The following is a 23,975-nucleotide window of genomic DNA, read 5'->3' as shown; positions in this document are numbered from 1 at the left end:
ACTGAGCAGCCAATCACAGCACATTCTGTTACTTAAAGCTCCCCCACTCTTGCGAGGGTGCTGATGGGCACTGGGAGGAAGGAACAGTTGACTTTGCACTGGGCTAATCAGGCAATATATACCTGCTGTTGAGCCAGCACCTCTCTGCTTGTGTGACAGTCCCTCATGTTAGTCCAGAGCCCACAGGCAGCAATTTTCACAACTGTTCAGCTGCTCAAGCTGCTACAAATAAAGTATGTCTTCTAATGATATGGGCTTGGGGCCCTGGAGAAATTGCTCAGTGCGCTCCTTGGTTAACAGCGTGACGCTGTTTTGGTTTTTCCCCACTTACCATTCTTTTAACTATTTTGTAGTGCTAGATATTTTATGGGGAAAAGTTTACCGAACTACAATGGCTGAGAGACATTATAAGTAATCATGAATTGGAGTATAATATGAGACATCAGCTGGCTTCTTATGAATGCGTTTCTGTATAATGCACGCTGTCTATTTTTGTCCCTTAGTGTTGTTTCCGGAGACCCTGGTGTTGCAGTCTCCACAAGTTGTCACTACAGGGAGCAGTGATCAGGATTGTTTTGACCGATCAGAACAGACTCTAAGCCAACAAGAAAATCAGGTAAATTAATGAACTCTTGATTTAGTGCACAATAACTCATGATTGGCATTGAATGGAACAATTGAAATGATTGTATAGTCTGCTCACTAAGTTCCTGAAACCCTGGATGACTATAATCTTAAGTAAACATGGCTATGAAACCCATGACTGAACATGAAGAACTAACAGATCCACAGCTATTAGAAAACAAACCCACTGGGATTCAACAAAATGTTTTTTTCTAGAAGTATAATCCCCTGCAAGCAGAACAAAGTGATTTTTTTTTTCTGTTCTAGCGCCATTATTAAAATGTTTCAGGGACAGTGATTTTCTTGTTCAGAGATTTTGAATGAACAAGATTTAATGTGGCTGAATTGTTTTCTTGCTTGGTTGCTTAGAGCCATGCTATTAACATAAATGAAATAGATTACATTGAAATGTGTGTGTATTTTTTCATAATATGTTTCGCATATCTCTGTTTTTCTGACCCAATAATATATGACCGATAATATTCCCAGTACATAAAAACGCTGTCCATACACCTTTTTCTTTTATTTATATATCCTATGTTTCAGTGTAAAATGCAGATCTTACTGTTAACACTAGGTAAACAAAATTACCTAGATCGTTTTTTGGGTGCAGAGGTTTGAGCCGTGAGCTTGCCTCTTACTGATGCAGAGGATTTACTACTGTGTACATAAAGAGTTAAAGCTCCATTTTCTTTTAAGGTGTATGCGTACTGATGCTTTTTGTACACCAATCCCTGATTGGTTTTCTGCTCTGGTGACCTGTAATTTTTGCAAATGGTAAAAGTCAGTTGGCACACAAGAGCAATGTGTAACTATAGGGGAACAATTGCCTAAAGACAATCTATTACAACCTTCACTGTATTATACAATATGGTGTTTTTTTTCCTTTATATGTTTGCCAAGCTAAACAGTCCTATCTACTATATCTAAGTTATACCACAGTTCTTTCAGATCTTTTTAGCGATGCCTTATTTCTAAAGCATTGACTTACTCTTTACACAGTAGTTCATAGTGATTTCTCAGACTGAATAGTTATACCCTTATTTTTTTATTTTTTATCCTGCTTAATACAGCCCAACAATGACGAATTCATATTAAAGTAATTTAACCCCTTAACATCATTATGATCTTAGGGATCTTTTTCTGCCAATACACAGATCAGACTGTCATTAGGTGGCCTAGAGTCTTCCCTGCCAACAGTAGCCACTACCCTCCCTCCTTTTTGCTTATTTATATATATGCCGCTCTATCCCCCCTCCGAGATATGCTGCCACTCTATCCCCCCTCCGAGATATGCTGCCACTCTACCCCCCCGAAATATTCTGCCACTCTATCCCCCCCCCAAATATTCTGCCACTCTGTCCCCAAGAGGCCCCCCCCCCCCACCAGACTTACCGGTGCAGACTCCACGGGGTCTTGCGGGGCAGGCGAGGGACTTCTACGCATAACACGTATTCAACTTCCGGTGCCGGCTCTTCCGCCGTGGGAAGTACCGGCAAGGAAGATTGTTCGCGCGGCGATGAGCGTGAACGACCTCCGCTGCCGGCACGTCTGCTCGATGTGCTTTAACAATCTCCCGTGCCGGGACTCACCCCCCCCCCGGCAAGGGAGATTGTTAAAGCATATCGAGCAGACGTGCCGTCAGCGGAGGTCGTTTACGCTCATTCCCGGTGAACGTCTGCGCGATGCGCTTAGACAATCTCCCGTGCCGGCACTCTCCCCATGGGAAGTGCTGGCAGGGGAGGCTGTCTGAGCGCATCAGAGAGTAGGATACGGGTCCTCAGCCCCCAATACTGGCATTCAAGCAATCACCAAACCTGAGGAAAAGATTAGTGCGCAGCAAACTGGCCCCAGAACAGGAGCATACACAGAATGGCACTGTACCATGCAACAAATCCTGCTGCAAACTTTGCCAACATATATGTGACAGTAATACAGCCAGTCACAACAACAAAACATACATCAAAGATTCTTACTCATGTACATCAGCAAACGTGGTGTACATGATACAATGTTCTGCATGTGACAAAGGGTGCTACATTGGAGAAACTGGGCTTAAGCTGCACCTTAGAATGAACCTGCACCCCAGCTCCATCAAAAACCATGAGGAAGAAAAATATTGCACCCCGGTAGGACATCATTTCACACAGAACAATCACTCCATCCAAAACCTGAAAATTAAAGTACTCAAAGGAAAGACTCAGGAGAGAAAAACATTTGAGATGAAAATGATTACACATTTTAACACCATAAAAGAGGGACTTAATGTGGATTCTGGTTTCCTTACACACTACCAGAACTTCATATGAACTTCATCTAAACATCCAATGTGTGTTGCTGTTGCTGTTATTATCTTTGATTTTTTACTGTGGTTATTGGTTTCCCTAAGTTTATTTGTTCTGTCCCTTGGTTATCTCTCTACCTCTCTGTATTTCTCACCTCCAGACCTATTATTTACGGCACCCCGCTCAACCCCCCCCACCCTTCTTTTATACCATCACTTGTTTTTAAGTTGTAACCTCTATCATGTTGATTAGTATTGCTTCGGACTTGATGAAGGGAGGATAACTCTCGAAAGCTTGTCTTTTTAATATTATGTTAGTCCAATAAAAAAGGTATCGCCGCATACTCTGCAATACTCTATTTTTTGACATCGTGTCTACTGGACTAATACGGCTTCACCCTTTTACAGTATGTGTGTATATATATATGTGTATATATATATATATATATATATATGTAAATCTATATCTATATCTATATATATATATATATATATATATATATATATATATATATATATATAAATCTAACTTAACTGTTGTGGCTTACAGAGCCCTCTGGTTAAAATCATGGTCAGTTGATTATTTTTCAAAAAATGGACTCTGTGGTATCCCCTTCCACTGCAAGGATTTATTTGGTAAGGATCCAGATGGTGTCTTGGAGTCTGTCAGGTGGTAAATTTTAGTTCCCACAGCGTAAACGCCCTCCTATGTTTAAATTGAGCTCCTTTTGCCCTTCAAGTGATCAAGAGGCATGTAGATCTTCCAGATTGTATAAAGGCAAGCCTTACACATTGGAGGGCAGTTCTCCAAGCCCAAAACTAAGAGTTTCTACCAGAACCCTTTAGATCCTGATGCCAGACCTCCAATGGAAGACTTCTTCTTTTCGGTCCAGTCTGGGGGTCCACCACCACAGATCCTGATCAGTCTCCAGACATCCCCGTAATAGATTTGTGGCTTCTTATTTCACTAGACCCTCACAGTGGTTAAATTTTGTTGGGACGTTAGTCGGGAATTACAGATAAATGAAGAGCTAGTACCTCCACCAGAGGTCAGATTAGGGGTCTGTTAAGCAGTAATCTTGTTGCCAGTGGTTTAAGGATTCTTTAAGCTCATATCTGTTCGATTTATCACCTCTATTTCCTGAACAAGTTCATCCTACCGTTTAAATTCAGAATGAAGTTGCCACTGAATTGTAAAAGATTTCCAGAATGCGTAGCTGCGTGTACTTATTGCTGTTGGCTATCAAAAATGTCCATCTGGCTCTGCCAGGCCCTCAGGGGATTGTTAACCTTTTAATATTGAGCATTCCCTTTTTTTCACCTGTCTTTGACTTCTCATGTTTTTACCAAAATATTTGCTGTAGTGATGGCTCATCTAAGATGTAAAAGAATCAAGGTTATACCTTACCTTGACGTTGGCTTCTGGCTCCTTATTCACCTGCCACCCTTCAGTCCCAAGTCAGCAGCACTATTCCGATATTACAGGATCTTGGCAGGGAAGTGAATCTTCACAAGTCCCAGTTACTTCCCTCCTCTAGACTTACCTTCTTGAGAACAGTCATAGACACTACTTGGCAACAGGCCTTCCTTCCACCAGATAATGTACGACCTCTTCAAGCCTCATCTCGAGATGCCCCCACTGCTCCATCAAACAGATTTTGGTGGGGTTTGGACTCGTGTCACCATCCAAAATGTCTGTTCCTTGGGCTCTATATATCTATATATATCTCACCAATGTGAACCACCACATTGTTACAAAGCTATTTACCATCTCTATCCTTTCTATAAAACATGTAACCTGGTATGGCGGCATCTACCCTGTTAATGCTATCTTCACCCGACACACATTCTGGTTTAAAATCACTTCCAACCCTTTAACCATCTTCTCCCTGCAGTACCACAACCCCCTCATGATTGAGGTGCAATCAATCTCTGCTATAGGGTCTGTAGCTTACTGACTGCAAAGTCTACCCAGTTCTCTAAAAACCCAAATCCCTCCATCGTACACCACTTTTGCAGCATGCATTCATCTCCATAAGCTCCCGCTGCCTCCCTAGTGTAGCGTGTGGTACAGTAGTTATGGCTTAACAGGTTTGGGGGTAGTGAATAGGAGCAGGGCTTTATACATTATACTTGTAGAGCTTAGGGCAATCGTATGTAATGGTATGGTTTTTTTTTATTTGTTATATTTTTTTGGAACTGTTTTCAGTGCAGTATGGATAGAGGTCCCCTAGGAACTTCTAGAACAAAGTTGTTATGCCAATGATGTCACAATGACATCACTTAGCTCACTTTTTGTTTTTTTGTTATTCTTACTGAATTTATTTTTTCTATAATTTTTAGAAGGGGACATCCTGTCATGCAATGACCTTTTGGTTGACATCAGCAGTGACATCTCCTGGGGGGGGGTGCGCAATCGGCCATTCCTTATGTAACGGCTTACGGTGCCCAGCAGACATTACAGAAGTGAGTCCGCAGGAAGCCAGTGATGCTGGCTTCTGCTGACAGGGGGAAACAATGCTGTCAAGACAGCCTGATCTCCCATGTAGTGGCAGGGAGGTGTCATCTATGTACATGACGTCATAAAGGAATTTATGAAATGTTTTTTCAGGACATACATGTATATCCATAGGGGGCTCAAGGGGTTAACAAATGGCTTAGTTATCCTAAAGCGATGATTGGCTGTCTTAGTAAATTTCATGCAGTTTGGGATTTTGCTTTCCTCCCTAGGGTAAGAAGCCACAAGAATCATGCTCTAATCAAACAATACGAGAAAGGAATGCTGTGTACATCAATGACATGGTGACTGTGGCAACCCAGACTAACAGTGGTCGGTATCATTTTAAATAATTGTTCTATGGGAATATGTTGGTCAAGAATATGTCTTGTTCCCCTTGTGGTTGGATGTAGATCTTACTGTAATGACCTTAAATCAAATTTAGAATTTACAGGTGTATGTTTTGATGGAAAATGTTACAAGTAAAATATGTATGGTAACCAACTGTGTATGAAGGGAACAGTGTCTGAAATATAAATGCCATCTGTGGCATGTGGAAGTAGGCAACATAAACCTATAGAGAAATAGTAATTCACCGTTTAGGAATATGTATCAGAGCAGGTGTGCTCTTATGTAAAGTGTAGGGTTACATAGGTAAACTTTATAGTAGTGGTATTAATGTTCCAAATAATTGAGTTCTACCTAAGCCATTTTGTCGACAGATTTGTTAATGTATGCATGACAAATAAGTATTGTCGATTTTAAGATACATTTGTTTACAGGCCAGGATTCACCTGTTAAAAAGAGGAATGAGTTTTTCAATCCCATGCTGAATGAATACCAGAAGCTGGCTGTGAGGCGGGTTCTGAGTGGAGAATGCCGGCCAACGCCATATATTCTCTTTGGGCCCCCGGGGACAGGCAAGACTGTAACCGTCATAGAAGCCATTTTACAGGTGTCTATCACATATTACAGAGTAGGAAATTGATTTTGTCTGTGTACATTACTGTGGCAACTTTAGTCTTGTTTTGTTTAACCCCTTGATGACATGTCTGGCCCCTCCCCGTGGCGTCAACATCCATCATACAGCGTATGGCGACGGACGCCCGTTTTAAAAGAGTTTAGGACATCAGTGGTGTTGCTGAAATGCCTCGATAGCGAGGCATTCAGCGACACCGAACTCCCACCGCAGGACGTGCTGTGATCATTCCAGAGAGAGGCTACAACCGGCACTGTGAGATTTTGGGGGGAAAAACGCAAAAAAAAATGACTACCACAAAGACTGGTGGTAGAATTAGTGCATGGAAAGAGTTAAAATACTAGCATTTGAAATACCCTGGGGTGTCTAGTCTTCTATAATATATGGTTTGATGGGGTAGATTGCATTGGCTGGATTCAAAGATGCCCGAAATGGCACATGGGGAAGAATTACCAGATTTGGAAAAAATGGTTTTGAAATAGCAAAACGCTACTTGTATTTATTGCCCTATAACGTACATAAAAACACTGGGTATTTCGAAACTCAGGACAAATAGAATCTATTTAGCAAGTTTTTTCTAGCTTTTGTTTTTCACATAAAAGTCAGAAAAAGTAAGTGATATAGGATACAATCAAAATAATGACATCTAAAGAAAGCCCTTCTTGTCCCGGGAAGAAAAAAAAAAACATAACTTGTGTGGGTTGAGTAAACGGGCGAAAAAAGAAAATTCCAGTTTAACGCAAGCGCCACAGAAATGTTAAAATCAGCCATTGTCACGAAGGGGTTAAACACAAGTCACTGCTGTTCTGTTCAAGATAGTACTGTATTGAAACCCATACTATTCCAATTTACAGTGTTTAGTTGAAGAGGGAGTAAATTATACTTTTTTCCCCCTAATTAAATGGTAGATATATTATGTGTACGCACTGCATATCTTTCACAAAGATTTTGGTCAGGTTTTGTGGGTTTTAGAAATATGTAGATTGTGTCTGAAAGGACACCAATGTTTGGTGCTTTTTCACTTATTTGGTGTGCAGGGTATTTATGCCTTCTTTCTTTGGATTTTAGGATAAATACCTGTATTGAGAGGTAGGCTAAAATTACTGTCAATAACCATATGAAGCATTTACCGTATTTGCTCGATTATAAGACGACCCCCCAAAATCAAAATATTAATTTAGGAAAAAAACAAAAAGCCTGAATATAAGACTACCCTATAGGAAAAAAGTTTTACTAGTACATATTAATTCATGTAAACTAATTTTCATATTTAATAAAAGCTATGATTAAGAAAAATATATTTTTTATTTCCTTTTATTTGCCAACCTGCCCCCCCCCAGTTATGCACATCTGCCCCCAGGCTTGCCACTCTGCCCCCAGAAATGCCTTATACCCCCCCCTATTTGCCACTCTGCCCCATGATGTGCCTTTTAACCCTCTATATGCCACTCTGCCTCCAGAAATGTCTTATTACCCTCCTATATGCTACTGTGCCCCATGATATGCCTTTTAACCCCCTATATGCCCCTCTGCCCCATGATATGCCTTATACCCCTATATGCCACTCTGGCATATAGGCGGTTTAAAGGCATATCATGGGGCAGAGGGGCATATAGGGGGTTAAAAGGCATATCAGAAATGTCTTATACCCTCCTATATGCCACTGTGCCCAATGATATGCCTTTTAACCCCCTATATGCCCCTCTGCCCCATGATATGCCTTATACCCCTATATGCCACTCTGGCATATAGGGGGTTAAAAGGCATATCATGGGGCTATATAAAAGGCATATATATACTGCTAACAGCAATCACACTCCTATCAAGCCAAGGCAGCCAGTACATGCTGGAACCTGGGGATGTTAGAAGTGTGATTACAGCCTCCCTATGCCATGCTACCACCCCCACCCCCCTTACACATCCATGCTATCACACACTCATTCACAAACATTTAAATACTCCATTACTCCATCATTCCATTAATCACACGTACACACACACGCTCAAACCCCCCCACCCCCTTACCTGAACTGCAGATCTCCCACTCGCAGACTTCTGCAGGGGCTCGGCCGTGCAAGCAACGTCTCTGGCCCTGCCCCCAGAGGAAGGAGGGGGGAGGCAGAGTTATGGGAGGACTGTGCTAGCTTCCTGTTCTCCTGGACGCTGCTCGCGATCGAAGCCCGGTAAGCAGCACGGCCGAAGCAGAATGAGATCTGATTAGAAGACGACCTCGATTACAAGACGAGAGGTATTTTTTCAGAGCATTTGCTCTGGAAAAAACCTCGTCTTATAATCGAGCAAATACGGTATTTATCCAACAGACAACTTCGGCAGCTATTTGATACCTGCGTCATGTACCTATTAAAAAAACAAACGTGTGTTTCTTCACTTGGGCTACTTGTTATCCGGAATCTGTTTTTTTTTTTTGTTGAAGCCCTATTGACGTTCATGGGCAAAAACATGCAATGATGTAGAAAGTCAGAGAGGATTCACACCACAGTTTATACACCCTCTAGCTCAAACATGTACATTATGCATACAGTCACATGCACACTCTCTCCTTTTGTCATCCATATTTCTGTAGTGTAGGAACACAGAAGGGGTGTGTGTGTATTTTATATATTTCAATTTGGGACTACACGTATCAAAGTTCCTGAGTTACTGTTAAGTCTTTGGGTTTTAATTCAATTTCTTTTTTTGCAGATCCATTATGCAGGATCAGACAGTCGCATTTTGGTATGTGCACCCTCTAATAGTGCAGCTGATCTGGTCTGTTTACGGCTTCACGAAACTCAAAAGCTTGAGCCTGGAAGCATGGTGAGGATGAATGCCACAAGCCGGCAAGAAGAGGTACTGCACCCTGCTATGTAGTAGAATGCATCTGCATTGTAGTGTCTGACAGAGAACATCTTAAGATACTTTTTAAAAAAGCACTTAGTTTTATATAAAAATATGTGTTTTATAGTAATGGCTTAAATGCAATTATTTGGTGAGCATTGTACACTGTATACCTCTGTATGTGAATGTAATATCCTTTGATGTAAATACATAAAAGCTTCTAGAGCGCATATATAGCTCAACTACAGTGGATATAAAAAGTCTACACACCCCTGTTAAAATGCCAGGTTCTTGTGATGTCAAAGAATGAGACAGATAAATCATATCAGAGTTTTTTCACCTATAACGTGAACAATTCAATTGCAGAACAAACTGAAATCTTTGAGGGGGTGGGGGACAAAAACTCACAATAACCTGGTTGCATAATGGTGCACACCCTTAAACTAATACTTTTCTGAAGCACCTTTTGATTTTATTACAACAATCAGTCTTTTTGGGTAGGCGTCTATTAGCATGGCACATCTTGACATCGCAATATTTGCCCACTCTTCTATGCAAAAGCACTCCAAATCTGTCAGGTCGCGAGGACATCTCCTGTGCACAGCCCTCTTCAGATCACCCCAAAGATGGTCAATTGTATTCAGGTCTGGGCTCTGGCTGGGCCACTCCAAAACGTTAATCTTCTGGTGAAGCCACGCTTTTGTGGATTTGGATGTGTGCTTTGGGTCGTTGTCATGCTGAATGGTGAACTTCCTCTTCAGCTTCCTAACAGATGCCTGAAGGTTTTGTGCCAAAATTGCCTGGTATTTGGAACTGTTCATAAGTCCTTCCACCCTGACTAAGGCCCCGGTTCCAACTGAAGAAAAACAGCCCCAAAGCATGATGCTACCACCACCATGCTTTCTTTGTAAGAAAAGATTTCCACCCTACCCCATAGCCCATTCATATGAAGAATACGGGAGATTGTTGTCACATGTAGCACACAGCCAGTACTTGCCAGTAATTCCCTTAATGTTGCAGTAGGCCTCTTGTAAGCCTCCCTGACCAGGTTTCTTCTCGTCTTTTCATCAATTTTGGAGGGACATCCAGTTCTTGGTAATGTCTCTGTTGTGCCATATTGTCTCCACTTGATGATGACTGTCTTCACTGTGTTCCATGGTATATCTAAAGCAAATGACATTCTTCTGATGCTTTGGAAGCTCTTTGCGCACCATGGTTTTTGCTCTGAGATGCAACTAAGCAAATGTCAGGTAAATCCTACTAGAACAGCTGAACTTTATTTGTGATTAATCAGTCACTTTAAATGATGGCAGGTGTGTAATTCTATTTAACATGAGTTTGAATGTGATTGGTTAATACTGAACACAGCCACAGCCCCAGTTATAAGATGGTGTGCACACTTATGCAACCAGGTTATTGTGAGGTTTTTTTTTGGGGGGGGGGTTCCCCCTCAAAGATTTGGGTTTTTTTGCAATTGAATTGTTCACATTATAGGTCACATTAAAGGAGAAAAAGTTCTGACATGATTTATCTTTCTCATTCTTTAACATCACAAGAACCTGGCATTTTAACAGGGGTGTCTAGACTTTTTGGTCAACTTTTTGGTGACAACAGAAAATGCCATAAGCTTTACATACATTGAATACTCCTAAACAAAAGATACACGAGCACACTTTTGTTGTGTGTTTGTTACATCTTTAAGTCTGTTCTGTTTCAGAGCATTCCAGATGTTGTGAAGCCATACTGTAGGGCTGGGGAAGATATCCGTAAAGCCTCACGTTTTCGCATTATCATTTCCACTTGTAGTAGTGCAGGCATGTTTTACCAGATAGGCTTAAGGTGAGTTACTTATTTCCCTCTTAAGCATATTAATATTTAAAATATGTAATGTTAGTTATGCTACTTTGATGATAATGGTTTACAGAGTACAGCCAAAAAAGCAGAACATAGTTTGTGTTGAGATTAGATGGATTTATTTATTTTTTTGTGTGCGTGCATTTACTGTTATGCTGTAAAGCTGTATGTATACTGTTGCTTTTTAAATACCCGTTGCAGCCTTGTATGTTAGCTTAATGTCATCTACATACAATGTAGGATAAAGAAAAGTAAAAGTATTTTTTTTGTGTTGATGAGACCATTTCAAAACATAGGAGTTATTTATAAAGAAAACCTCTATCCATCATTCTACTTATATATGAAATATTTATAACCATTTCAGGGTTGGACATTTCACTCATGTGTTTGTGGATGAAGCAGGACAAGCTAGTGAACCAGAGTGTCTTATACCTCTAGGTCTGATCTCTGAAGTGAATGGACAGGTGAGTATTCTTGCCATGTATGGTCCTGTTTTCCTACCTGCTATTCATACAGGTCTATGTCTTGTATTAACAGATTGTTCTTGCTGGTGACCCGATGCAGCTTGGGCCTGTGGTAAAGTCTAGAATTGCCTTGGCATATGGGCTGAACATATCTCTTTTGGAAAGGTTGATGTCTAGACCATTGTATTTAAGAGACGAAGACACGTACGGGGCGTGTGGAAACTACAATCCATTGTTGGTTTGTATTGCAAAAACATAATCCTAAATGTGTTGTTAGATACCTGACAATACAGCTATCACTCCTACTAACTAGGCCCAATGATTGGAGTCATTTTGACTCAACCTTCTCCTTCATCCTTTACACTCAATACCTTGCCAGGTGCTGTCGCTTGCACCTGAAAAAAAAAACCTCACATCTGCCCAATTTTTACCCAAGAAGCCACAAAAATCCTCTTTCATTCCCTTATCTCGTGTCTTGACTATTGCAACACTCTTCTGATAGCCTTTCCTCTGTCTCAAAACTCTCCTCTGCAACAACCTAAATGCTGCTGCTAGGCTTATATTTCTTGCTCAGTATTAACTCAAGAATTTAATAAAAAATACTGGTACTAACATATAAAGCCTTGCATTAATACACTCCCCCTCCATACCTTTCTGTCCTCATAACAAAATACTCCCTTATTCAATTTTTCAATTCTTCTGTCCTTTTTTCTTATCACCTATTCCTTTTCCTGCTTATAAGACTTCACTTGTGTTGCACAGACATCTAATATTCATCATCTCCAGTTCTCACTATTCAATAAACTTTTCCGCCAGTAATACATCCCTCCATGGGAAAATATCTCCCCTTTCTCCATACCTTATGTTTCTCTTCACCCCATTCCCTCTAGAGTGTAAGTTTGTGAGTAGAGCCCTATTTGCCTAATGGGTTGCTTAGTCTGTGAATTTTAGTTTTGTCATACCCCTTGAATAAACAATGGTACTGTATCAATGAAAAAATAGTAAGAAAACCCTGCTTCTCCAACTTTTGGGTGTAAATACTAATATTAGGGTATTTTTTCTTACTGTCAGATCACAAAGCTTATGAAGAACTACAGATCACACACTGCCTTACTTCAGCTCCCTTCCAGGCTGTTTTACCACAAAGAGCTAGAAGTATGTGCTGACCCTTGTGTTGTAAACCGGCTTTTGAGATGGGACAAGCTACCAAGTAAAGGCTTCCCTTTAATTTTCCATGGTGTGAGGGTAGGCATTTATCTTCCGTATTCATTTTCCAAATCAAAGTTATTTAAACAGTCTTATTGGTAATCTGATAATGAGATAGAGGAATGGAGAATTCTAAACAATGTAGAGATGTGGCTATTTAATTTCTGGGGAGTCACCTAGAGGATGTGTTTTCAGACAGAGTTGCGGTTAAAATCCCACAGAAAGATGAGAGGAAATGAACATGCATGTAAAGACACTTGAAATATTAATGTGGGCTCGGAATACATCTGTAGAAGCAAAGCACTAATTGCTATATTTGTTTTAATTCACTATTGATTAATGTGAAGTTACGCATTTGGTCCAGCTCTTCTGTTTTTGACTGGATAAAACTGGTGCAGTTGTAGGGATAAAGAGGTAAAAAGCTTGTGTTAGTATCCTGGTACATTGTCACCTTTGGACCTAGGCGGATAAATGCATATATTTATATAGGTATTCGTCCCAATTAGTGTCAGAAGATTTTATAATAAACAAAATTACAAAATCGGATCAATAACATGGAATCCTGTTGAGCAAACACACTGTTATCTTCACATCTCTTGTTGATTAAACGGGTTGTAATACAAACATTTCAAACACAATCTATGTATCCAAATGTGACTGAATTATTCTGCAATTCTCTTCCCTCACTTCCTACTTCAGGGAACTGAAATGCGTGAAGGGAACAATCCTTCCTGGTTCAACCCCTCAGAAGCTGTTCAGGTCATGCGGTACTGCTGCGTTCTTGCTAAACAAATCACAACATCTGTGTCGCCTAAGGACATTGGTGTAATTGCTCCATATAGGAAACAGGTATGTTTGTGTACAGCTTGTGTAGTACCGTGTTTTTCTTTACTGAGAGAATGGTGTGTGTGTATATGTATGTGTATATATATATATATATATATATATATATATATATATATATATATATATATATATATATATATATATATATATATATATATATATATATATATATATATATATATATATATATATATATATATATATATTTTTTTTTTTTTTTTTTTTTTTTTTTTAATATGTGTGTGTATACATACATACATACATACATACAGTGGGGCAAAAAAAGTATTTAGTCAATAACAAAAGTTCATATCAATACTTTGTTATATACCCTTTGTTGGCAATGACAGAGGTCAAACTTTTTCTGTAAGTCTTCACAAGGTTTTCACACACTGTTGCTGGTATTTTGGACCATTCCTCCATGCAGATCTCCTCTAGAGCAGTGATGTTTTGGGGCTGTCGCTGGGCAACACGGACTTTCAACTCCCTCCAGAGGTTTTCTATGGGGTTGAGATCTGGAGACTGGCTAGGCCACTCCAGGACCTTGAGATTGCTTCTTACGAAGCCACTCCTTCGTTGCCTGGGCGTGGTGTGTTTGGGATCTTTGTCATGCTGAAAGACCCAGCCACAATGCCCTTGCTGATGGAAGGAGGTTTTCACTCAAAATCTCACGATACATGGCCCCATTCATTCTTTCCTTTACACGGATCAGTCGTCCTGGTCCCTTTGCAGAAAAACAACTCCAAAGCATGATGTTTCCACCCCCATGCTTCACCGTAGGTATGGTGTTCTTTGGATGCAACTCAGCATTATTTCTCCTCCAAACACGACGAGTTGAGTTTCTACCAAAAAGTTCTACCTTGGCTTCATTCTGACCATATGACATTTGCCCAATCCTCTTCTGTATCATCCAAATGCTCTCTAGCAAACTTCAGACGGGCCCGGACATGTACTGGCTTAAGCGGGGGGACACGTCTGGCACTGCATGATTTGAGTCCCTGGCGGGGTAGCGTGTTACTGATGGTAGCCTTTGTTACTTTGGTCCCAGCTCTCTGCAGGTCATTCACTAGGTCCCCCCGTGTGGTTCTGGGATTTTTGCTCACCATTCTTGTGGTCATTTTGACACCACGGGATGAGATCTTGCGTGGAGCCCCAGATCGAGGGAGATTATCAGTGGTCCTGTATGTCTTCCATTTTCGAATAATTGCTTCCACAGTTGATTTCTTCACACCAAGCTGCTTGCCTATTGCAGATTCAGTCTTCCCAGCCTGGTGCAGGTCTACAATTTTGTTTCTGGTGTCCTTCGACAGCTCTTTGGTCTTGGCCATAGTGGGGTTTGGAGTGTGACTGAGGTTGTGGACAGGTGTCTTTTATACTGGTAACAAGTTCAAACAGGTGCCATTAATACAGGTAACAAGTGGGGGACAGAGGAGACCCTCAAAGAAGATATTACAGGTCTGTTTTTACCGAGCAATTTACCAATGAATTCATTAGAAATCCTACAATGTGATTTCCTGTATTCTTTCCCCCCCGTTCTGTCTCTCATAGTTGAAGTGTACCTATGGTGAAAATTACAGGCCTCTCATCTTTTTAAGTGGGAGAACTTGCACAATTGGTAGCTGACTAAATACTTCTTTGCCCCACTGTACATACAATATGTATGTGTATATATAAATAATCAGCTTCCCATCAGAAGTTGTAGAGACTAATACAGTGAGGGAATTTTAAACATGCATGGAGTAGGCATTAAGCTATCCTAAATCTAAGACAAGCCCAAGGACTGATTAAGGTCTAAGTCTCTACATCAGGTCAAATGGGCATACCTAGATGGGCCGAATGGTTCTTATCTGTCATCATTCAATTCTGTCTTTAACTCGGAGATACTGGGTGGCTTGCCGAGGGTGGTTGGAGTAGGAGCTGGAAAGGGAAATTTCGTTCTGCGTGTCTCACGTTGCCATAAGGTTATAGTAGTTTTTTATCCGCATCTGAAGATCTAATTTTCCTTTCAGTTTCTGTGATTATTTACAAACTGTTTTACTATAAGTTTTTGGGGCCCTGTAAATGATAGAAAAACTGCAGAACAGCACGTGTTCTCAGGTCTAGGAATATGTGCCATCCAGTTGACATGGCTGATTCCCATGCATTTTGTTTACTAGGTACTGTGGTTTTCATTAATCAAAATAATTCTTTCCTTTTATCAATGAGCATGATAACCTGCTCATGGGGCTGGGTAATCAGTAATGATCTGAAGTTTTACCTTTTGTGTCTTATAAAAAAAAAAAAGATACATGCATAAATTTTACCTAATGTTTTGATCGTTTCAGGTTATCACACAAGGGCACAAAAAAAGGGTTCTGAGAATGACGTGACTAGTCCAGATGTATTGGTGTTTTGAACATCTTATGGAGCTTTCATTTTGAACACGCATAGTACCAGAAAGGTTTTAAGTGTAAAATCAAGTTTCCTTGATGAGTTTATTTTTATTTCTTTAGGTTGAGAAAATACGGACTCTGCTTAGGACTGTGGATCTTTCAGACATAAAAGTTGGGTCTGTAGAAGAGTTCCAAGGTCAAGAATTCTTGGTAATCATTATTTCAATGGTAGGTACCTTTTTTGTTTGTGAAATTACATTTTAATATGTTAGCATAATATATGACTACGACTGCTCCTCAAATCACTATGGTTATGAGAGTTAATTAACATCTTGAATTTATGATGACACATTCTAAAGCTTCTTACAACAACGGAAAGCTATTAGTGCAACGGGAGGCTTACACAGTTGTAGATATAAATTGATACCTGCTGGAGCTGTATTTAGCATAAGGGGCAGAAAGAATCCCATAAAGTGGTAGGTTGCGTTAGCAGGGAGTTGTCTGGCTTGGTAGGTTGCTTTTAGTAGGGAGTTGTCTGGCTTACTGGGAGACTTTGAGAAGGTGAATAGGTGATTTACAGGCTATCACATATGACCAAGATGGACAATAAATTGCAGTAGAAATGTATGGCGCGTGTGCACTGGTTGCTGGTAAGGCGATGCATATGTCATCCTAGGGACCTATTAGTGCTACATTTAAAAATCAGGAGGGGTTCTCCAGTGACTAGAGTTTGAAAAAAATTCTGTTTCACTGGTCTTCCTTTGGGTGGATGCAACCATAGCCAAAGCAGAAAAACGGCTGTTCTTCTAATTGAAGGTGCTGCACATTTCTCTGATGCTAGGGACAGGAGAACTGAAGGGGGCTGCTTCACTTGCGGCTTGCTAGGTCATCACCTTAATTCAGCAAGTAGAGGAGGATCTAAATGTGGGGGTTTTAGCATGAGATGTGAATAAAACTAGGCAACTACTGCACTGGCAGCAAGGTCCGCAGCCGTGAGAGATTTGGCTCGTAGAGCTTTTATGGTGGAAGCGCTAGTCTGAAGACAGTACTTCTGAGATGAAACTTTTGGCTATCCCCTTTCCAGGTAAGGATTTCTTTAGTAAAGGAGAAATAGTCTCTGCTGGAATATACTACTGGGGATAAGTCAGGGCTCGACAAATCCCAGGGCGCCATGGCGACAGAGAATTTTGTCCTGGCGCCTAGGTTTTGTCAGCCTCTTACATCCAGAAAAAATTGTGGATGTAAGAGGCTGAGTCACCACACGGGGGCGCTGCTGCTGCTGTCCGCCCAGAAGTCTGGGCAGACAGCACAGCCACTCCGAGCCCGCCCCCGAACCTGAGATCACTCCCACGGAGTGAGCCTGTAGGCTGAAAACGCGGTTGCTGCAAAACCAGCAATTGTGTTTTCAGCTGCCACAGGCAGCTTCAGGGAAGGGGGTTGTGAGTTGATTGGGTCCCCACACAAGTGTGGGGACCTGACCCAACACCCCCCTGCTGCCTGATCGCTCCATGAGAGCGACAGTGCAGCATTAACCCCTTCAATGCCGCGATTTAGGGGCATCGCGGCATTTAGGGGTTAATTCCCGTTTTGTACGGGGCTCTGCTGCTGGTGGTCTGCCTGGAAGCCCCCACAAGCCCATTGATGATTCCTGTAGGCTTGGAAGCCTACAGCAGTCATCAAAGACTCCCCTCCCTGCAATGTCTGGTCTATAGACCAGCAATTGAGTCCCAGCTGCCAGAGGCAGCTTCAGGGACAGGGGAGAGGGTTCTTTGGTCTCCCCATGAGTGTGGATAGCAGCCCAACCCTCTCCTGCTGCCTGATCGCTCCATGAGAGTGACAGTGCAGCGTTAACCCCTTCAATGTCACAATTGTGTATAACCCATTTGTGGCATTGCAGGGGTTAACATTTGTCCCCACAAGCTTGTGGGGACTAAATATCAGTCAATGCTGTGCTCCAATGGAACATCAGCATCGAAAGAGTTAAAAAAAAAAAAAATAAAAAAAAATAAAACAGCACTGACCTGAAAGTCCAGGGTGCTTCCAGGTCAAACGCTGTGAGTTTAGTAAGTGTGCTGATGATGATCAGATCACTCCTGACCAACTGTCCTGGCTCCTAACTTTTTTTTACCTGGCGCCTAGATTCACAACAAATTTGTCAAGCCCTGGGATAAGTTCTGGCTTCGTCTGGAAAGGAAGTACTGAAAGGAATGTTTCATTTCTGGGGCTTCGAAGGGCCAGGAATCCTATGGTTCTAGATTCTCAAGGAAGAAACCTTACTCCTCGAGGGGATTCTTAGCATATAGCAGAGGGGGAGTCATAATGAGACCATCTCTCCCAGCTTCAGTCTCTGTATTTCCTTCAGTTGGAGGCTCTGTCCTCTTTGCTGAGCACTTGAGAGGCAATCATGTCAGACACGCTGATTTTGCAAGTCATCTGTGACATCACCTAGTTTCAACCAAGGTGCTTGTCTCAAGATTTGTTTGCAGTTCCCAAAAGAGAAAGCAAAACAAATGCGACTGATGATGAGACTGCTTTTGTGGCTGTGGTTTTGGTTTTTTTTGGCTTTTTTAATATTTATTGGAAAAAACACTTTCTTCAAAATGGAGACAGATCCACACACCTGTGTGCTATGTTTATATGCACAAATGGCCTCTGTTTGCAGATTACCATTCATCTGGATCATTTGGAATACCAAGCAGTGGCAATGTGTATGTCTCTTGATCAAGGAGAAAAATATTTTAAGATGGCGCATCTGTGGGTGGCTCATTTTAGTGACACTTGAAGGTTAGGCTTCATCTTGGGATTTTAATTGTATCCTTTGATCAAATACAGTTTGATTGTATCATATCATTTACTATAAAAAAAAAAGTATAAAATACAGTCAAAAATTGAGGGGGAAAAGGGCTTTCTGCACGTTATGGGGCAATAAGTACAAGTAGCTTTTTGCTATTTCAAAACCATTTTTTCCAAATCAAAGTTTGCAGAATGTGTTTTTGTCCCACACACATTTTAGGTATAAATTTATAGCTCCTGGTATATGTCGCTGTCATACAACACCCCAATATCTGTTCAGCAACATCTCCCGAGTACAGTTATACCCCACTTGCATGGGTTTGCCTGGCTGCTTGGGGGCAAAAGGGCCGCATTTGGGGCATGCACATTTTTCAATGTTGAACTTTGACATTTGGTGATCCACTGCCCATGTCCTTTTTGGTACATCTTTGAGCCTGGCCAATTCAGTGTGCCCAATAAAACCACATATTTCTGAAAACTAGACACCCCAGGGTAGTTCAAATGCTGCTATTTTTTACTCTTTCCATGCATTAATTCTACCACCAGCCTTTGTCAAAGTTTACAGTAGTATTTTGTGTTTGTATTTTTCCCACACACGTACTTTAGGTATGAATTTACAGGACCTGGTATATGTCACACAACACCCCAATATGTGTTAAGCAACATCACCTGAGTGACGTGGTCATCCTTCCCAGTGTGTTAATTGGGACATTGTTTAACCCGGCAAATTCAATTTACCCCATCAAATCATACATTTTATTTAAAGTAGACAGCCCATGGGATGTTTACTTTTAATAACTTTTTTTTATTTTATAACATTTTATGCCAAGGCATTCAACAACACCGTTTAAAGCCATGACGTGCCCGGGTCAACAATTATCAATAATTTGGGGTATACTTGTATAGGTGCTGTCATGTTTCGTTTCCCTGTTAATTTGATTTTATTTATTTTTAATAGGTGCGATCATGTGAGGATTCTTTGTATAATGATTCAAAATATTTTCTGGGATTTCTGACCAATCCAAAACGGTATAATGTTGCAACAACTAGACCAAAGGCACTGCTCATTGTTCTGGGAAATCCACACGTCCTTGTCAGAGTATGTACACAAATTGTTTAATCATTGAAAAGGACTGCCAAACGTCTGGTGTTACAATCCGTTAAGATCCATTACACCACTGTTCAATACGTAACCAATGTAATCTTTACATGTATGCTTTGTAAATAAATGCACACTGGAAAAAATGCTCCTCATGGCAACCCTGTTTGAAACCTATTGTGGTAAAAAGGTGATGATAGAAATTATGGAAAGTAGCTCATGCTGGCAATTCTTTGGGGCGTATGCACTCTAAAATGTTGCTTAAAAAAATCCTTACATTTCATCTGGGAATTCCATTCCATAGCATGAAAGTGAGCAAGCTCCTTCTATTCTGGCAGGGCGAGTAGTACATACTCTTATGAGTACCCTCAAAATTTCCAGTGTAGTAACAAAGGCTACTAGAAATATAATGAAAAACAAGATTTTATTGATTGGTAACATAGGATATACCAGGTGTAGATAGGCTATACCAGTCCTGCTCCAAGTAAAGATCTTCCTGCTTATGCAAGGGCACATTCCACCAGCTCTGTGTCTGCTACCTGGGACAAGCCTGCTGGTAAATACACTATATTGACATCAGATTCTAAATACATAGACATTAATAGGTAGTTTGCCCCCCCCCCTTTTTTTGCAGCTCTGACAGATTTCACTCTTCTTGTCCAGTATCAGTGCCTGACCATACAAACATTCTACTGGATGAATGGGCAAAAAATCCCACAAAGACTCCATATCTTGTGGAAAGCCTTCTCAGAAGAGTGTTCACTATGCAACAAATACCAGAACAGTTGCTTCTTGGATGCCACAACAGCACAATCTTGTCTTGTTGAGGGCGTGGTCAGATTCAAATTCATTCCAAATCTAGATACAATTTGAAGAGCCCAGTGATTCTACAGAAATGGGCAATTTATGCATAACTGCACCAGCAACAGCTGGACATCATGCCTTACTAGGATCTGTTGACTCCTTGCCTTTAACCATTCCGCTAAATTACCCAAGCCAAGGACCAAAGCTACGGAGAAAGCAACTGGTCTGCCCATTGACCTGAGGGGAAATAGATGTCCCAAGGACCCCCCCCCCCCAAAGAGTACCAAAACCAACTATAATTTGTACGCATTAAAAGCACACAATCCTTCCCAGGTAGGTAGGAATTAAAGATTTGGTGATCCTAAAAAGCTATGCAGTAGGTACTTATGCCCTGCCTGGATAGGAGGATGGTCTTGCTTTCATACTATAGGGAATGGCAAGGGAATGTGCCATTTGAGCAGTTAAAACTGTTGGAATCTCATGTTACTGGAAATTCCGGTACTATTATGATTTTACTTTTTCTCATCTTGTGACTAATTTTTATTTACATTTTCTGTTACTTTACTGCTACTAGGATCCATGCATTTGTGCTTTACTTGAATACTGCATAGTAAATGGAGCGTACACAGGCTGTAACCTACCTCCTGGGCTTGAATCTCTTCAACAGTGAGTAAAATACATACACCTTATATGCTGTAGATGTGTTGCTATTTCCTTTTCCTTCAAATCTGTATCTTCCAATAGATGACTGGGGTCTTTAAAGAGACTCCAAACCTAGGTACCTAGAGGGTTTATTTAGTAATCACTTGCGTTACAGTGATGGGAAACATTTCATCTAACTTGGTTATGCTTTACAGAGGTTAAATCCTGCAAGATGGGCAGGACAAATGTCTGAGTTGCTCCAGATTTTTCCCTGTAATAAGCAACTTGCGTGTTTATATAACGAACCCTGAGTTTTAAGCGAGATTAAATGTCTTTAAGTTGTCTGATGGCATCTAGGCTAGAGGAATCTCACAAGGTTTATTTTACATAATATCAAACTTTTCTTTTTGTAAATAGATACCTAGTTTATCAAGTAACCTTTTTATTTGTCTATTGGGTATGCTTAAGTATACCTTATTATATTGCTGTGTAAATGGAATCGTTTTAGAAAAAAGTGTTTTTCCCTTTATTTTCATTTGGTTTGTGCCCAAATCCATTAGCTGCTATTTTAAATGTCTGTGTTTTTCCCTAGAATTTATTAAGAAACAGAATTTTATTTTTGCTTTTAATTTAATCATTATTTTAAAATATTTGTATTATGTCTAAAATTTGTAATAGTTATAATACTTTTCTATGGTAGGAGGGTTGTGTGAATGAGAATAGACCTATGGATGGGAGGGTATACTGAAATGTCACAAGTTTAAATGCAGCAATTTTTTAAATGTAAAATCATTGCTGAAAAATGTTTCTACTCAACTGAGTAGTTTTATTTGTCTAGTATCAAACTCTGGTATGGAAATTAAATCAATAAAAATATATGGACACTTTAACACTTTTTCCCCCTTCAATATAGGTGTGATTAGATCCACTGCCTTGTTAAATGCTTGAAAATGAGCACTGATATTCATCCAGACAGTCCAAGACAACAGGTTATCAAGAGAACCAAATGTGCTAAATGTTTCCTACTAGGGAAAAATAATCTGAGCAGTATAACAATTTCCAAGCACTGCATGATGTGTGCTTTTCCAAATTTGGTGTGTGATAGTTGTTTTGTTTTGCTTAATTCACTAGTTGTGTTGCCTTATGTTTAAAGGAATATTAAAGGCAATTATTCTAAAGCTAAATTAAACATATTTTCAACTGACTAGGTGTGTGTGGTTACTTTAATTGGTAATTGTTCTTTAGATTAGTTGTAATGATAGAATAAAGATTGTTGGCTGTTGTCTTTGAATGCTGCTTTCTTTTTATTTATTTATTTTTGAAAGGCTGCACTGTATTTTAATTTGTATTGGACATGTCATTGGTGAAAACACAAGTTACTTGAAGCTAAAACTGCAAATTCAGAAAATCTCCTTGTGGTATATGAATGTTTATGTATATTTGTTCTATAAATATTTCTCACAGTGTCTTAATAAAGCACAATAAAACATGATACAAGTGTCACATTGATTTCAGATTTTCTGATTTGGGAGTTTATAAAATGAACCACATTCTTTTCTTTATTGCTAGCCTACTTTTTTCCAATTAAACTGTAGCATTGTAAATTAGAAAAAAAAATTGTGATTGCAGTTCAAATGCAAGTAACTTCCCTAAATTTGCTTTGAGGGCAGCTTCTTTCCGTTAGTTTGCTGCATGTATAAGTTAATGAAGAATGGCTATGATTCCCTTTCTTGATCTTTGTAATAAATACAGGGCAATATTTCACCGTTCTATATATGAAACAGAAATACTAAAATATTTTCTGATTCACTTACTTTTCTAAGGGGGTAGCCCCACATTAAAATAAATGCTCCAGAACATTTATGCTTCAATGACATTTACTCATTTGTAGCAACTCTTCTCACCAGATAGGGTACTACATTCACATTCTTTTCTAGATTTATAATGCAGTATATTAATGGAGCTTGTGGATCAGTTTGGAAGCATTATAACTTGTATTAATGCCATTAAAAAAAAATGATTTATTGCATAAATTATTTCCTGCCTCTGTATTTAAATTCAGCAATATATTTGTGTGCATGTCTTGAGAAAAATTAATATGCAGTCACAAGGTGTCATTTTCTTCTTCTTATAGTCATGGTTACATGGGCTCACTCAATTGTATATGTAACACGGCCTGAAGCATTTGTATTAATGTTCTCCATTAGTATTATGATGCAAGATGAATCATGATGTGATCATGGTAGTATTGCATTATATCACAGTGGAATTATTATATATATATATATATATATATATATATATATATATATATATATATATATATATAACAAGAAATGGCAGCTGTCCTTTATTGGTTAATGCCAGACAAGTCTCATGCTGGTGACCTTAAGGAACTTTAAATCCTGGAGCCAAAGCCAGGTTTTCTGCTTGGTGATTCCCTGTCCTGATGAAGTAGAGGTGCATCTTGGGGGGGGAAATGAACTTCCAAGATGCACCGTGCTTTTGTGACGGGGAGCCGGCAACAGACTCAAAAGGGCAGAGCTTCCCCTCTCTACCACCTCTCTCATTCTCCCAGCCACCAACCCCCCCCCCCAGTGTGTCTGTCTTGACGCACACCTTCCTTTCCGTTCCTGGCCTGCTTCCGCTTGTCTGGCCCGCCCCGTTTTGCAT

General features: G+C 40.1%; 1 protein-coding gene and 1 long non-coding RNA gene across 2 annotated transcripts in view; both read left to right on the top strand.

Moving 5' to 3' along the window:
- The window catches only part of MOV10L1 (Mov10 like RISC complex RNA helicase 1), a 43,641-nt gene extending 21,300 nt beyond the window's left edge, over positions 1-22,341 (top strand). The window contains exons 14-26 of the mRNA XM_053463694.1: positions 504-616; positions 5,639-5,738; positions 6,188-6,381; positions 9,088-9,234; positions 10,940-11,061; positions 11,441-11,540; positions 11,614-11,778; positions 12,612-12,785; positions 13,446-13,595; positions 16,085-16,192; positions 19,716-19,856; positions 21,235-21,326; positions 22,216-22,341. Of these exons, the coding sequence (XP_053319669.1) occupies positions 504-616; positions 5,639-5,738; positions 6,188-6,381; positions 9,088-9,234; positions 10,940-11,061; positions 11,441-11,540; positions 11,614-11,778; positions 12,612-12,785; positions 13,446-13,595; positions 16,085-16,192; positions 19,716-19,856; positions 21,235-21,326; positions 22,216-22,225 (1,616 nt within the window). The 3' untranslated portion in view covers positions 22,226-22,341. The remainder of the gene's footprint in view (positions 1-503; positions 617-5,638; positions 5,739-6,187; positions 6,382-9,087; positions 9,235-10,939; positions 11,062-11,440; positions 11,541-11,613; positions 11,779-12,611; positions 12,786-13,445; positions 13,596-16,084; positions 16,193-19,715; positions 19,857-21,234; positions 21,327-22,215) is intronic.
- On the top strand, positions 510-6,362 carry LOC128490534 (uncharacterized). The gene is made up of 3 exons (XR_008353959.1): positions 510-616; positions 5,639-5,738; positions 6,188-6,362. It is a non-coding gene; the product is annotated as an uncharacterized LOC128490534 (long non-coding RNA).
- Positions 22,342-23,975: the final 1,634 nt, after the last annotated feature.

Source organism: Spea bombifrons, chromosome 4, assembly GCF_027358695.1.
Source record: "Spea bombifrons isolate aSpeBom1 chromosome 4, aSpeBom1.2.pri, whole genome shotgun sequence".
NCBI lineage: Eukaryota > Metazoa > Chordata > Amphibia > Anura > Pelobatidae > Spea > Spea bombifrons.
Note: the sequence above shows the minus strand (reverse complement) of the source record. Positions and strands in the feature narration are given on the sequence as shown.